We start from the raw sequence: 15553 nt of genomic DNA on the forward strand, positions 1-15553 counted from the left end.
TGAGTTTTGAAACCAGCTGCATTGGTTTTATTCTAATTTGATATCAGATGGATCTGATAATCTTGTTAAAGAAAGATCAGAATTTGTTGTCTAAAGCTTGTACTACATGCTTATTTAATCCTGTTTCCAACAGCACTGCTCAAAAAGCTCTTGGATCATTAGATGGCCACATACTTTGATCTAGCACTTTTCTCAGCCAAAGCACTTTACAGAGCAACCCCCAGCAGTGTGCAGCATCAAGCTGGATGATGCAACAGCCATAAGGTGCCAACACCAGCAGCTATAAGGCCAGCAGGTTTACATCCCTACCCTTTTTTAGAAACTCTATAGGAATTTTAGAATCACAACATAATTTTAACATTGCATCTTATCTAAAGGGTGGTGCCTTTTTACAGGAATGTCACCATCGCTAGGTGAATGAGGGCCCACAAAGAGCACAGGGTGAGCACCATCTGCTGGCCTCACTAATACTTCTTACAGTAGCAGCCCATAAATCTCCATCCTGGTACTGACCAGGCTCATCTACTGTTTAGCTTCAGCAGGAATGGTGGGAGGAATTTGGTTTGAACTGTTCTGGAACAGAGTTGTAAATACAACTTAACCACTGATTTCTAGTTGTGTCCTGTTTTGGAAGGCCAAACCAAGTAGTGTCGCTTTCACACGAAACATCCAGCATCTCCACGACATGGGGGTTGCAAAAATACTACAGCGAGAATCAGTTGGTCTTGTAATCCAAAGGTCGCAGGTTCGAGTCACGGTGCTGGCAGGAGTTGTAGGTGAAAAGGAGTAGCTGAACAGTGCTCTCTTCCACACTCAATACCCATGGCTGAAGTGCCCTTGAGCAAGGCACGGAGCCCCAGTTGCTCCCCGGGTGCTCGATATATTTTGTTGTTAAAGGCCGTGTTGCAGGATTTTTACGAATTTGTGCAATTTGCTTGTTGGTAATAAACATTTAAACTGTTATCCATTGTATTTTATGTTGTTGGCTATCACAAAACGGAATATAATACGAAAAAGTAGGTACTATCTTACAGCGGTTTCCTTTCCCCCATAATGCATTGCATCACGTCACGTTGGGGAGAGAATTTACCAAAGCCCGCCATGAGAGCATTGAGAGTGACTAGAGAGAGACGAGTAGTAGACGAGAGTATTCAGATAGCGCAGATTATAGATAAATACATAGATATAGATAGATAGATAGACTACATATATAGATAGATAGACAGACAGACAGACAGATAGATAGATATCGACCAACAGCGACCCAAACGCACTCACTTCCCTACAGCACAAGCTTTTCAGCGCAGTTTCCATGGGACAGCACCCACACAAGCACCTGCCAAACACAGCGACAGACACGCGGCTACGTTTGCAACAACATTTTCACCGGAGGAAGAGATAAACGCTTAGAAACGTCCATATAGCTAGCATGATGCCTTCTATTTCTAGATGACAAAGACAACGTTTACCAGTTCTACGACACTATGAAAAAGGTTACCGGTACTTATCTGAACTAACATCATGATCACTGCCACTAGATATAAAGAAAACGTTTATTTTTTTTACTCTGTGCTACTCAATGACAGTAAAAAATGTAAATAAATAAATAAATAAATAAATAAATAATAATAATAATTATATATATATATATATATATATATATATATATATATGTGTGTGTGTGTGTGTGTGTGTGTGTGTGTGTGTGTCGTTATTGTGCACTGCTGCTCGTAGACTAGCTCTAGTGCTCATTGCTGCGATGCTGAACGATAGCAACTCACCAGGACACTTCACCAACTCTCCACTCATTCTCTTCGGACCATGCATTTAATAAGCTTTGACGGACATCAGTTCTTGGCAATTCCTCATTTGCCCTCTCACGTCTGGCAGGTTCGAAATTACACGGCTGCAGGTCATCATACATGTTGGCTCTTGCCTCCTGTTCCTCATCCCAGTCAGTCGCTATAACGTTAGTTCTGATGCTGCGTTCCAGGCAGGTTTTTGAGCTCGTAATCACTATTTCATACCACGACTAACGACTTTGTACCGTTCCAGGCAAGTTACGCCAAACTTTCTGAGCGCAAGGAATTGTAACTAGATTATTTTTTTTTATTGCAACGGTACATTGACCTAAAATCGTTTTTTCAACGTGTGCTACTTGCATAAACTGCATCCGTAGGCAGTATTATCCGTAGGGGCTGTCATCGTTGTTTCGCGTGCTGTGTGACCTCGGAACTCGGAGTACATCGATCTAGCATGAGAAAAGAGTTCACGGGTGGGAAGTCACGGGTTTGGGTTCACTTGAGAATACGACCTCAGCAGCCGTTTATGAGCACTGTTTATTCATTTTAAGCATTTAAGCTATACGCTTTCAAACTTACGGTGTACACTACAGTCTCCGTGCTCACAGCATCCCAAACACAAATAATTTTACATTTATTTATTTATATTTATATTTTCATTGTCTGGCTATCTGGGACTTCGGTATGGAGTTAAAAGGTTAGGATTATAACTTTCTCTGTAGTATTATATCACATTGTGAGTTTATATTAGCAACTTTTGTTGTTTTCTCGTGGTATCTAATAGAGCATTTGGACACGATAGCGATGACACGTGATGTCAGATTTAACAAGCGAATAGCTGCCCACTGCTCTGGGTCTGTGTTCACTTCTCAGTGCTGTGTGTGTGCACTTGGATGAGTTAAATGCAGAGCACCAATTCCGAGTATGGGTTACCACGAACACCTTGTAACACTCCAAAGAAAAAAGAAAACTTGAAATCGCATTATATGACCCCTTTAAAGCAGTTCAAGTGGAAATTATTCATAATAAACCATAATCACATAAACCAATTTGTTCATAGATTATTCTGACTTGTCATTTGATTTTCATTCAGGTAACCACAGATTAAAAGATGCCCAGATGCCCTCGCCCTGTGCCAAGCACGAGTTATATATAATAAAAAAATAAAAAAATTTTTTTTGGATCTTTCAAGCTGTTTAATGGCACTCAGCAGGTGTTGCATGCATCAGTCCAAAATAAGTTAAATAAAAAGCATCCATCCATTAAAAAAAAAAAAAGTCTCACATGGCTCTGGGAGTGAACAAAGGCCTCCTATAGCGAATCAATGCGTTTTTGTAAAAAAAATATACATATTCAAAACTTAATAATCACTTCAAAGGTGCTGTATGTAGGATTAACTCCGAGTGGTTGAACTAGGCATTGCAGGTTGCCAGATTGAGTAAACCAACAGGAACTAGCACACTTAATGATGGATGAAATTAAATACTGTTTTTTCCGCCAGCTGGCAACCCAGAGTCCCAAAATACAATTGGGTAAACTGGCAGTGGGCAGGTTTCACAAAACAAAACAGAGACCGACATTCCAGCCCAGAACGCACATTTTCAAAGGAGAATAACTGACTGTAGCATTGTTTTTCAGATAAACAAGTATGTTAACTTAGAATGTTTTTTAAATATCTGCAAACATATTATGGTATTTTTATGCTTTAGTAGGAGTCAAAAATTTACATATAGCACTTTTAATGTAGCTTGCGCCAACAGTTGTACATGGAAGCAGCTCCGGGCTTATGATGTATGAGGTCAGCTTTGCGCATATGTCCGTGAAAACCAACGTTTGTTAACAGGAGCAAAGGAGGCAAAGTTCCCCCCTCTTGGCTTATATCGAAATCCTCCAACATTCTTTACAAATCCTCGTTTTATACTTAGTGACCATTGTTTTGTTTTGATCTCTACCCTGCGCTTCAGTGTTCGGTGCATGCGCAAAGGCGACCCCATACGTCATCCGCCCATAACTGCTTTCCTGTACAACAGTAAGTGCAAGCTAGATTAGATTGATTATTATGTTTTAAATATGGTTATTTTTCTCACAAAAACGCATCCATTCACTACGCAAGCTAGATTAGATTGATTATTATGTTTTAAATATGGTTATTTTTCTCACAAAAACGCATCCATTCGCTACAGGAGGACTTTGATCACCCCTCAGAGCTGAGACACTTTTTATTAAGGATGGGGGCTTTTTATTTCACTTCTTTTGAACTGAAACCAGAGTGTGAATTACCCCACCATAATTGGGGGGTACTGCTCCTTCACTTCTTCAAACTTGCGACTAGTTAACTTTCTAAAGAAGGCTCAATCGCTTCTCGGGTCGACATTAACACAGAGACAAAATTATATTAGGAAATTTAAATATTTTTATACCACTTTTTAATGTGTGGTTGTGGAAAGGTGTTCACGAGATCGAGATACCAACCTTTCGCAAACTTGCTTTCAACGTCTAACGAAAACTCGTTCTCATGGAGACGCGATGTGCACGGAGGGGAGGGGCTGTGTGTGTGTGTGTGTGTGTGCACGTGCACGCATGTGAGAGATGCATGAGTGACAGAGAGAAGGAGGGAGAGCAGGGAAAGGAAATGCAGCGGAACGAATACCCTGCGTTTAAAATAGCGTTAAATATGAAAGACCCTGACAAAGACGAAAACTAAGGACATTTACTCTATAATTTTATTTTATTTTAGTTAGTTTTGCCAAACACACATTACAGTTTTAGTTAGTTATCTTTTTTTTTTGTAATATATGCTTTGTTTTTATTTTTATTTCAGTTAACAACAATGTTTTTTCCCTACCTAGTTTCCGTTTTTTTCGTTTGTTTTTGTTAACAATTATAACCTTGGACACCCCCCCCCCCCCCCAAAAACTGATATTTCTGTTCCTTTGATTCTAACTATGACTGAAACACTGCAACACCCCGCTGAGCAGCAATTTTTTATATAACCCAGACTGGATTTGTCTGAAATAAGAAAGTAATATACACAGAGGATTATTTGAGGGTGAGCAATTTATGGGCTAATTTTCATTTTTGGGTGAACTAACCCTTTAAAGCATGTCACAGTCGAGCACAATGTATATATAAAACTAGAAAGTTAACAAACTACACAGACAGTAAAGCCTTCAGATCACAATCAAACAAGTCACCTATATCTCAAATAATGTTTAACTTGCATCCATTTGTTAACTTTGTCCAGAACTAGCAACACCAGCAAATTAACTACACACAAAATGAGCAAATAAGCGAGATCAGTCATTTTAGAGCGAAAATTAAAAGTATAACCAGAGGCGAGTCTGACGATAGAAAAAGAGAGGGGGAAAAAACCCAGAACGTGTAACCGAGGACTCTTCGTCAGCAGTGAACTTTTTATTCCTCTCAACGAATCCAGGGCATGACGTAACTCCCACCGGCTCATGATTCTCAAGTCATGTGTTACATAACTTGCAATCTTTTCATAAGTGTTTTTATTTTGAGGGTTATTATGTTCAAACTTTCAATAGGCATATCGCCATCGTTAAAATTATTGTCTATGACTTCAGCCTATAAGCTGTAAAAGAAAATAAAGTAGGATTTTACCCCGCTGTTCCTCTTGACCTCCATTAAAACACACAGAGAGACGTCAACTCGGCCAATGAATTAATATGTATATGCAGCCTCACATAATCTGCCCAACCATCTGACACTAATAGATATCACAGTTAATATCTTAATTCCTGGAATATGTCATTTCAGGAATGAAGTACAGGAATAATTGACAAGAGTACAGGAATAATTGACATAGACTGTCCTCATCAATTAACTGTCCACATCATCACAGAGAGAAAAAAATACATAAATGGATTTCCAGAAAAAAATGTTTTACTTCTCGCTAATAAAACAATGTGTCAGTACCGACACAAGGCACAAACACTCACGGTTCTATATTTTGCAACTTTAACTGAACGACCAAAACGTCCATAGCAACACGTAAACCCGTTATGGGCGCTTGCACCGGGCGCCTTTAACAAATTGACACACTTCTTCTTGTGTGCTCTAATTTCACAAACTAAACCAAGCAACAACCGACTGTACTCACCTAATCAGAGGCAGCAATGAGAACCTGACTTCGACAGAGAAGTTGCTAGGAATCTCCAGCGACGAGACACACCGAGAGCGTTTTTGCCCTCCTTGCCTTACACATGCAATCGAGTTGCATAACCGGCACCGTTTCTTTGGGCAATGAGTGACTTCCAGGACGCTTTTTTTCATTCACTGATGTTCATTTTCCAACGCACACACCTCACGCCTTACGTCATCAGCCATCGTCACTCCTTAAAAGGAGCGAAGGGGGCGGATTCGCCGGCGGAGGGGAACGCACACACCCGCAGCGCGTGCTCGACAGCCAGCCCGGTCCACCGTCTCCCTCTCCGTTCTCAAACGGCTTGAACGGCGGCCAGAGAATGTCATCGGCGGAGAATTAAGGAGGCCGTTTCTCAGCGAGGCAAGCTCTTAGTGTGGAATTAAATGGTTTCTTTAGTATATTTAGAATCTATATTTAGTACGACTTAGTATAATATTACGAATACCATTTGAGTGAACGATGTTTAAAAACAAATCTCATAGTTACGTGCGAGTTTCTCAAATGACGTGGGAGTTCTGTAGACAGTTATGTTATGTAAGGAATATTGTTTCATAAGGTGTATTTTGCCAACTTATTAGTTTGTGGCTGTGAATGATGACTTGAAATATTGCCTCACCCCTAACCCCCATCTGGAACAACGAGTTTACCCGCGCTTGAATGCTAATTAGGGGGTTGTGGTTTTATGTTTTATATAACTTACCAATATATATGGTTCAACGGTGTTTTCAAACGTTACCGCAAGCATAAAAAGTTAGTTCGATCACACCACGTTGCTCAGAGCTAACGTTAATATTTACAGCGGTCTCCGAAGATTCACACTGACGTTAGTTGTGATTGAGCTGGTAACCATGGAAACAGTACGCCACTCACGCCCTTTAAAAAGTGCGACAGTTGGCAACACGTCAGCAAATTTTAAAAAGTAGCCTACTGTACTCATTCAGCATTTTATTAGCCTGCATATCACAAAACATGCAGATTTCGTTCCCCTCATAGAACTTTGAAAAACTGGACAGCCAGAAAATCATTGCAGAATTAATACACTGAACCCCATTCATTTTCTACTTTTTTTTTAGAGAAGGAAATTGTTTTCCTTCTCTAAACCGTTAAAATTCACAATTGTTTGCGTGTGTTAAACACCAAGAAACATAATTCTTCGAAGTGGAAAGATTTTCTTTCAAACTGTACACAGATCAGCGGGCGGGCGGGGCTTTAATTGGATCGTGCTGTGGTCTGTAACTAGGTCATGTCAGACAGTGATTGCCATCTGCCGACGGTTCGCTCAGCGGTGCTTGCTCAATGAAACATTGGACATTCAGCTGTAGTCTCGAGGCAGAAACCACACAGCTGATCCATACTGAGTCACTGTTGTGCAGCCTGTAATCGTATCAGCTACATACACAAGGACATGCACAAGCAATTAATTTTTTTATTAATTAAAATTTAAAGCCCTTACTTATAATGGCTTAATTTAACCATTAACCTCATTATTGACCTCTTTAGCAACTTAAGAATGAGCACAGTGTTACCTTACAAACACAAAATACCCACAGGGCAACACAGAGGACATTTAAAGAACGCAGTAAACATGAACAAAAGACAACACAATATACCAGTGTATTTGGAGAATTCCCCTTTAATAGGAATTAATAATCCAACATGGATTGCCTTATTTAAAGGGTAGTTCACCAAAAAATGAAAACCGTCATCAGAGTACATGGTCTTCTGGTCTTTCTAAATCTGAATGACTTTCTTCTCTGCAACATAAATGAAGATATTTTGAAGCATGTTGGTAACCAAACAGTTTTGGTTCCCATTGACTTCCATTACATTACATATGGGCAAAAAAAAAAAAAAAAAAAATACAATGGAAGTCAGTGGAAGCCAAAACTGTTTAGTTATCAACATTCTTCAAAATGTCTTCTTTTGTGTTATGCATAAAAAGTCATACAGGTTTGGAAAGACCAGACAGAGAGTAAATTATAGTTTTTTTTGGGGGGGGGGGGGGTGAACTATTCATACTATATAGTGCATTTTTTTTCTCTGTAAATTATAAGGCAATTAATGCTGTTTATGACCCAAACCCTAAAACCCTAACATTTCTGTATCTATAACTTATAGTAAAAAGTGATTTAGAAGTATTTTCTCCTAAAATATAATTTTTACCATAATGTTACTTACAGTTATTATTATAGCATTTCCCCCCTTTTTTCCACAGTGCACAACATTCATTTAGTGACAGATGAAAACATACATATTTACACACAGTATACACAAGTACTGTAAATAGTGCTAATTACAGTGGCATCATGCAGAATAATGCTGTATAATATACATAACATACATATGCATATAACAGGATAACTTTTAGTTCTGTAAGATCAATTAAGATGATAAAGGAAATTGAGACATTTGAGATGTGAAAGAGATAATGAAGAAGAGAGAGGGTGTTTGGTGTTTAAGTACAGATCAGAGCGCACATTGCTGTCCCAGTGCCCTGGCAGAATACCTAATGAGTCCGTGTGCAGACTCACGCCAATATACCAGCCTGAGCTCAACGAAGGGCTTCATAATAACTGTTCCAAGATCAGCATGAAATATACAAGTCTGTGCCTGCAAAGACAAGATGGCTACTTCTAGACCAGTAGTCTTTTCCATTAGTAAATAGCAAATCATTACTGATCAGAAATGACATTGCATAAATCAAAATAAAACAGTCTGTCATGGCTTTACCACTGAATGCTGAGCACATACACAGTTCTCTTGCACAGATTGTTTAGATATATGTGTTTACAACCTCAAATAAGCTTCTGTGGATTATGCTATGAAGTTTAGAATTTTTTCTTCCGTCTCTCATTTCTCTCTCTCTCTCTCTCTCTCTCTCTCTCTCAGGCTGAACTTGAAGTGATCACTCTAAAAATTCCAGGATAATGCGAGAGAGAAGCCAGTCTCCATGGAAATGGTCGCTAGTCTGTGAATCACCCTTAGTTACCATTGCACAATCAAAATACAGGATGAGAGCCCAAACTGTGTCCATGGAAACTTAGCAGATGTGTTCCACTTGGGGAACAGCATTCTGGTTCTACAGGTTGAGACGGGACTCATACTTTGACTAAAAATATTCAGCAATGTCTGAACCACTTTCTGGCCTTTTGGTTTTGCTTCAGATCCCACTGCTGTACTACAATAGATCTGTGCCATGAGCCACTTTGCTGAGTACAGATGTTCCTCATACTTAGCATTACTCACTAAGTATGAGCAGAATTATATGAATACTATATTAAATGCATTACATTTATTATGTTACTATACTTATTAAGTGACGGCGCCAACTGACCAGCAGCCAAAGTGTGAAATCCCATCACACTAATCATCTTCAATGGACATATACTTCCTCTTCCTTGATTCAGCTTTCTACAATGTGTATCAGGCATCGTCAATAGATATATTACTTATTAAATCTGTTATTATTATTATTATTATTATTATTATTATTAATAATAATTCATTCAAAATTACAATTTATATTATTTATTTTAGTATTTTATTATTATTACTGAATTGTCAATTATATATTATATATATAATATTTATTTTAGATAAGATCTTTAAATTATTTATGTACAGTTTGCATGTATCTGAGTGTTGGTTGTATGTGTGTAAGTCTGAACTGGTCAAGACTTTTCTGACCTCAGTGACGTCATGCATTGTCTGACAGTAGAAATTCACATTCACATGCACACAGGAAATGGGGAGGATTATACAACATCCTCTCACCTCTCTGCATTTGTGTTTACACGACGGGAGTGAGTCACAGAGAATAATAGGGGAAGACTCATACATACACACATACCCACCCATAAACTCAAGCACTTATGCACACTCACAGATACATACACACAGACCTGGATTAATAATTATAATGATGACGCACAAATGAATGAAATATCTACGTCATCTCTTTGTGTCTGGGGAGGAGTGAGGAGAAGCAACGAGTGAAACAGAAAAAGAGAGACTTGTAGTGGTTCTGTCATGTGCTGGGTAGATTTCAGGTCATGACTGCTGTGTCTGAGGAACAGTTGGATAACAGCTATCCGTGCCCTATTTATCTATAATGGACCCCCCATGTGGAGCTGCTTTTGCTTCTAATAAGACCTGTATTTTTCAGTCTTTCCTCTTTTCCTCCAAGCTCCCCATCTATGTGACAAAGTATTGCTGTACTAACATTAACCAGCCTGTGACCTCTCCCTCTCATATCTCCATTTTTAGTGATACTGTGTTATCAAGACATGTTTAGACCGTGTATCCTTTTTAGAAATATCCGGCAGGTCCTGAAGTTCAAGACTTGGATACCTACGCATATCTGTCTGAAAACTGATCCTGAAGACAGGGTCAGTTTACAAAACACATCTAGTTATTTTACCAGATGTTTATTTACACAGTTTTGTCCACACTTTAACACACTTACGGGATCAATACAATGGTGACATCTTTGGAAACAGAACTAGCAGCCATTCATAGCAACCTCACTCTCAACAAACTCAAAAATATGTTAGGAAAATTATTCAGAAAGTAAATTAGTAAAAGTTAGAATTCAAGTGTATGAATTCAACTCAGATGAAATACATGGTTTGAAATTTCCCTCTTCTGACCTCAGTATGTTCAGGTGAATCACACACACATCATGGTCAATTATAGCACACACCACACTAGATGGCGCCAAGACTCTGCGAGAACACGGCAAAAATATGAACACAAAATACTCCGGTTCACTTTTTAAAAAGACATTTTAAAACATTTCATATTTTAGACAGTGTCTACTCAGAAATATACCTTATATGTATTTTATAGTTATTTATGTTGCATAATTATTTTATAATACTGGTTTACAGTACAATATCACTGTACAGCACTAATAGTGGATTGTTGTTTTTGTTGCATACGAATTTTTATGTTTAGATAGATTATCGAAAGGATCTAAAGGAATAGTTCATAACATGAAGATGAGTTTGTTTCTTAATCGGAACAGAAGAGAAATTTAGCATTACACCATTTGCTCACTAATCGATCCTCTGCAGTGAATGGGTGCCGTCAGAATGAAAGTTCAGACAGCTGATAAAAACATCATAATAATTCACAAGTAATCCACACAACTCCAGTCCACCAATTAACGTCTTGTGAAGTGAAAAGCTGCATGTTTGTAAATTTTAAAAAAATCAAGACATTTTTTTTAACTCCATTAAGTCATTTTAACTGTTTCTGGCTAAAATTGAAGTCCTTTATCCATAATATGACTTTCCAAGTGATTAATCTCATCTGAATCAGTAGAGAAAACTGGACATATCAAGCACTGTTTATAAGTGGAAACCGTCTGAAACAGTTGGACTCTCATTCTGATGGCACCCATAGGATCCAATTTAAGGCGAGATACTGCAGGTGAATAGGGTAAAAAACAACAACTAATAGTTATCACCTTACTTACCCAGTTGATTGATTACATTGATTATTGAAAAAAAAATTGTATTACAAGTTTTCAAAAATTGTATGTTTAAAAATGCAAATAAGGGCATTGTTTAATTAAATATGCGCTAATTTGCATAAATGTCTAGTACAAAAATCTGAAAATACTTTGAACAGCCAGAAAACAATATATTTTCACAATTTTGGGGGGAATAAAATGTTGTATATAATCAAGGAAAATATATAAGAACAAATCCTTCTGTAAAAAACTCCAGAATATAGACAGGAATAAAAATGTAAAGTTTGGTGAGTGTAAGTGCTACTGAAGTGGAGATTTATGGCTCAGTGTTGGAGAAAAAAATCATATTGAGAAAACGGCCTTTAAAAATATGTATTATAATTGAAATCTATTAAAACAAACAGATATAGTGCTATAAAATTTTGGATGTTTTCCTTCCACTAGTTTGAAAAAGCACTAAGAAAGCCCAAAATCTCAAAATTGACAGGTGCTTGAAAACACTCTGTTTTTGCCTGCAGTGTCTCACCTTAAGTGATGTAATGCAAAATTCCTCCAAATCATTTATTCATTGTGATAGCCACAGTTAAATGGGTTGCAGGTTGTGTTGTGTCTAACTACACTCTTTAGCGTATTGCTTAAACATGAATTTCTATTGTTCTATTTTCTAGAGTTCAGTAGTTCTGCTGTCAGCATTGTAGTTTTGTAGTGTAGTGTACCCCAGTTGGACTTCACAGCTCAATGGGGGGGTGGAATGGAGAGAAAGTAGTCGGCAATGACCAGAGAAAATGACAAACCTGGAGAGGAAACAAGGAAATTCTAATCATTGTTCTTTTCCTCTTCCACCCAGACATATTCTCAATATTTCCACGAGGATGTTTTCCTGCTTTCCCTCCCCAGCTATATCCCTCAAGATATTCAACTCAGTTTTTCCCTTTCCTCTGTTTCTTAATCATCATCATCATCATTTTCTGGCTTATTCTGCTTTAGCAGAAGGTGTGTAAAAGCCCTCATTCCTTCCATTACCAGCTGTACCGATGAAAAACAGCGCTTTAAGAATCTATTCGGACAAGATTCATGAAATCATCGAAAAACCAAACCCATGCTTGGAAGGGGAGCAATTTTTATGTAACTTGATGCAGACTGTCTCAGAGGTTCAATGACCCCTTTTGTTTGTATAATATGAAACATATAAAACATATATTCAGTTTATTCTGAACCTTTATGTGAACTTGTTTTTCTTAACTGTTCATTGCTTAAGGTATAAAATATTAGAATTGAGTTTAAAATGCCCATTAGTGTGGTAGAACTTGGGGCTAATCTCAAGACAGTATTCTAGTCTTATCATGGTCTCAACAATGGGCATGCAGGAATTTATTTCTGAATTCCAATTTGATCAAAACTACATACACACATCCCTTCTTTGGCAAACTTCTGCATGTAATCATCTTCCTGTGTTGCATTGAGGCATGTTCTCTTGCCCGAACTAGGCTAAGAAATACAGAAACATCTTAATATTCATGATTTCACTGCCTCCATCACTATCCCATAATAGTCTTAGGCTGATTCACTTGTCAAATATGATTAGAGTTTCCACTTGATAAATGTGCAGAACTTGAAACCTGTGGCAACCACTTCAGACTTTCGAGACCGAACACATTTATTTAGTCATGCAAAATTATTATATTGAGTAGAAGTGTGAGTGCTTTTATATAGTTAACCATTCAGGAGAAACAAAGAGACAGTGTTAAAATAGATAATTAAATGTCACATGGTTCCGTGTGATCAAATATTTTTACAAATCATAAACACTGTAGATATTATAGGCATAGATCAAACTAAATCACAATATTGATAAATGCTGTAATAAAATGAATTCATTTTATTTAATATTATCCTCAAGGGGATGGAGTATTGATTTATATTTTCTACATTGATCTAAAACACATAACATCAACATTTTGGCTCTCACCCCACTCATAACTGTCATTTTAAACAATATTTATAAATGATAAAATGAACTAAGAAGTGCAATACTCTTGTGGCTTAAAAGGTGTGCAATTCCGGTAAAAATTGAGAAAATGAAAGCTCCAGAGAACAGCTTTAATTGATAAATAAAACAACATGAAATGATCCATCTTGGAATTATTTTTGACTTAATCACACAGACACAAACTAGTTTCAAACAACCAACTGACTACACGATCACTGCATGTTTGGGTAAAAATATCAGGGAAGATACTGAAATTAGGTTTAGGTTTGACTACAACAGCTTGAAATCAGTTGATTCAGAATTGAATTTATCTATTGAATCGACTGATATGGGTCAGGATATGACATTGAAGGAACAATGTGTCTTATCTGCACAAAAACACAGATTGACCTCCAGCCAGAGCAAAAGAAGACCTCGACCACTCCATGAGATGAAGAAAAAAAATCAGGCATCTTCTCTCCGATTGGCTGAGATATTCAGGAGAAACGTAAACACACACACACACACACACACACACACACACACACACACACGGTGTCACTCCATTATGATTTTCTTGTTCAGGAATGAATAAAATCAATGACTATCATGTGTGTTCCCATCTCTCCTCGTAGTTTTCAGTCCTGTTTAATCCTGTTTTCCCTCTCTCCATTGTTGTGATCCCTCATTCCATGCAACATAAACGAAGAGTGCCAGGACCACATGGACGGCAAGCACAGCAACAATGGCAGCATAGAAGTAGCTGTCATTGCTGGAGTAACCAAGAGAGGCTGTGAAGAAAAGAAGAGAATTAAGCAGAAATTACAAAAGCAAATCAGCAACTAAGGATTTAATACACTAAGCTGTAGTATAACATGTATATTAAATATTATTATTTTAATAAATAAATAAATATGTTGGGAGCATATCAGCATTTGAAAGCAAAATACCTTCAAAGAGAAAAGACTTCGATGCAAAATACAGTCCGATGGGTAGAGTTATCATCAGAAGCGTGAAAAACAAGAGTGTCTTGAGCACAGAGACAAGAGAACCGTCATTCCTGAAGGATTGCAAGGAAGAAAGAGACAAGGAGATATTATACAAATTAAACTAGTCAAAATGTGAATTTTAAATAATCTGAAATGCAACAGTCATAGTCATTAATCGACTATTTCAATTTAATCTCTTAGTTTCGTGCCCTTAGTCATTGTGATTTTGGTGTGAGGTCATGTGCAGTCTGAAAGGATAGACACATCACAGACAACCTTACCCTCTGAAATCAGGCGCTGTGGCAGGCATGGAGCCCACAGTTGTCTTGTCGTAATTTTGCATTCTGTATTTTTATTTAAGGCCAAAAACAAAGAGAGAGAGAGACAGATAGGAACTCAATAGCTCGTAATTCCGTTTTGCGACATCTTGAATTATTTGCTTTTCCGGGTCTTTGTCACATGATCTGGATAAGCGTGACACAGTCGCCAAATCTCGCGAGACAAATAAGCAACCGCGGCTTCAAAAACAAGTACAATATTTTTTGATAATTTATTATCATCAAGATTATTTATCACTAATAAGTGAGCTTGTAACATATTAAACTGAAACTACCCTTTTATCTGAAAAGCAAAAACAAGTTATTTTACAAAAATCGGCAAACTGAAACATAGCAGAAACAAAACTCATCTCCAATCACCTGTGAACAGAATAGGATTGGAAAGATGGAAAAGGAGAAAAATACAAGAGCTTCAAAGGGGAGTTGTAGCATAGCCACATATTTATAGTCTACTAAAATATTGGCTATTCGAACCAGATATACTATTAGTATAGGCCTACTTGTTATTATTATTATTGTTATTATTATTATTTGCATTATTATTACAGCCCGTGATAATTAATACATTACAAAAACATTGTAAAAATTAGGCTACCTTTATAAAGGGAAAAAAAGTAATTTGCTTGTCAGGTTTTCCTAGCAAACAACATTTTTTTTTTTAAATTACCCCCCCTCCGAAAAAACCTAACCCGCGAGCCGGGATTTTTTCCAAAAAAGAAGCCCTAAATTGCGTATAATATGCGAAATTAACAACTCTGGACGCAGCAGTGGTGTGCGTGTGTTTGCGCGTGTCCGCTAGGGGGCCCCGCAG

At 37.6% G+C, this 15553-nt stretch overlaps 2 protein-coding genes across 4 annotated transcripts in view; both read right to left on the bottom strand.

The window, feature by feature from the left end:
* LOC132139859 (neuronal PAS domain-containing protein 2-like) overlaps positions 1 to 6123 on the bottom strand; it is a 64317-nt gene extending 58194 nt beyond the window's left edge. For all 3 annotated transcript variants that reach the window (XM_059548514.1, XM_059548515.1, XM_059548512.1), the window contains exon 1: positions 5926 to 6123. The gene's annotated coding sequence lies outside the window, so the exon portion shown is untranslated. The remainder of the gene's footprint in view (positions 1 to 5925) is intronic.
* A 7409-nt stretch (positions 6124 to 13532) lies between these two features.
* Positions 13533 to 14874, bottom strand: vma21 (vacuolar ATPase assembly factor VMA21). The gene is made up of 3 exons (XM_059548518.1): positions 14686 to 14874; positions 14366 to 14475; positions 13533 to 14206 (listed from the first exon to the last, which is right to left on the bottom strand). The coding sequence occupies exons 1-3, from the start codon at positions 14745 to 14747 to the stop codon at positions 14064 to 14066; spliced, it is 315 nt and encodes a 104-aa protein (XP_059404501.1). The 5' UTR covers positions 14748 to 14874; the 3' UTR covers positions 13533 to 14063.
* Positions 14875 to 15553: the final 679 nt, after the last annotated feature.

This window comes from Carassius carassius, chromosome 4, assembly GCF_963082965.1.
Source record: "Carassius carassius chromosome 4, fCarCar2.1, whole genome shotgun sequence".
Classification (NCBI taxonomy): Eukaryota; Metazoa; Chordata; class Actinopteri; order Cypriniformes; family Cyprinidae; genus Carassius; species Carassius carassius.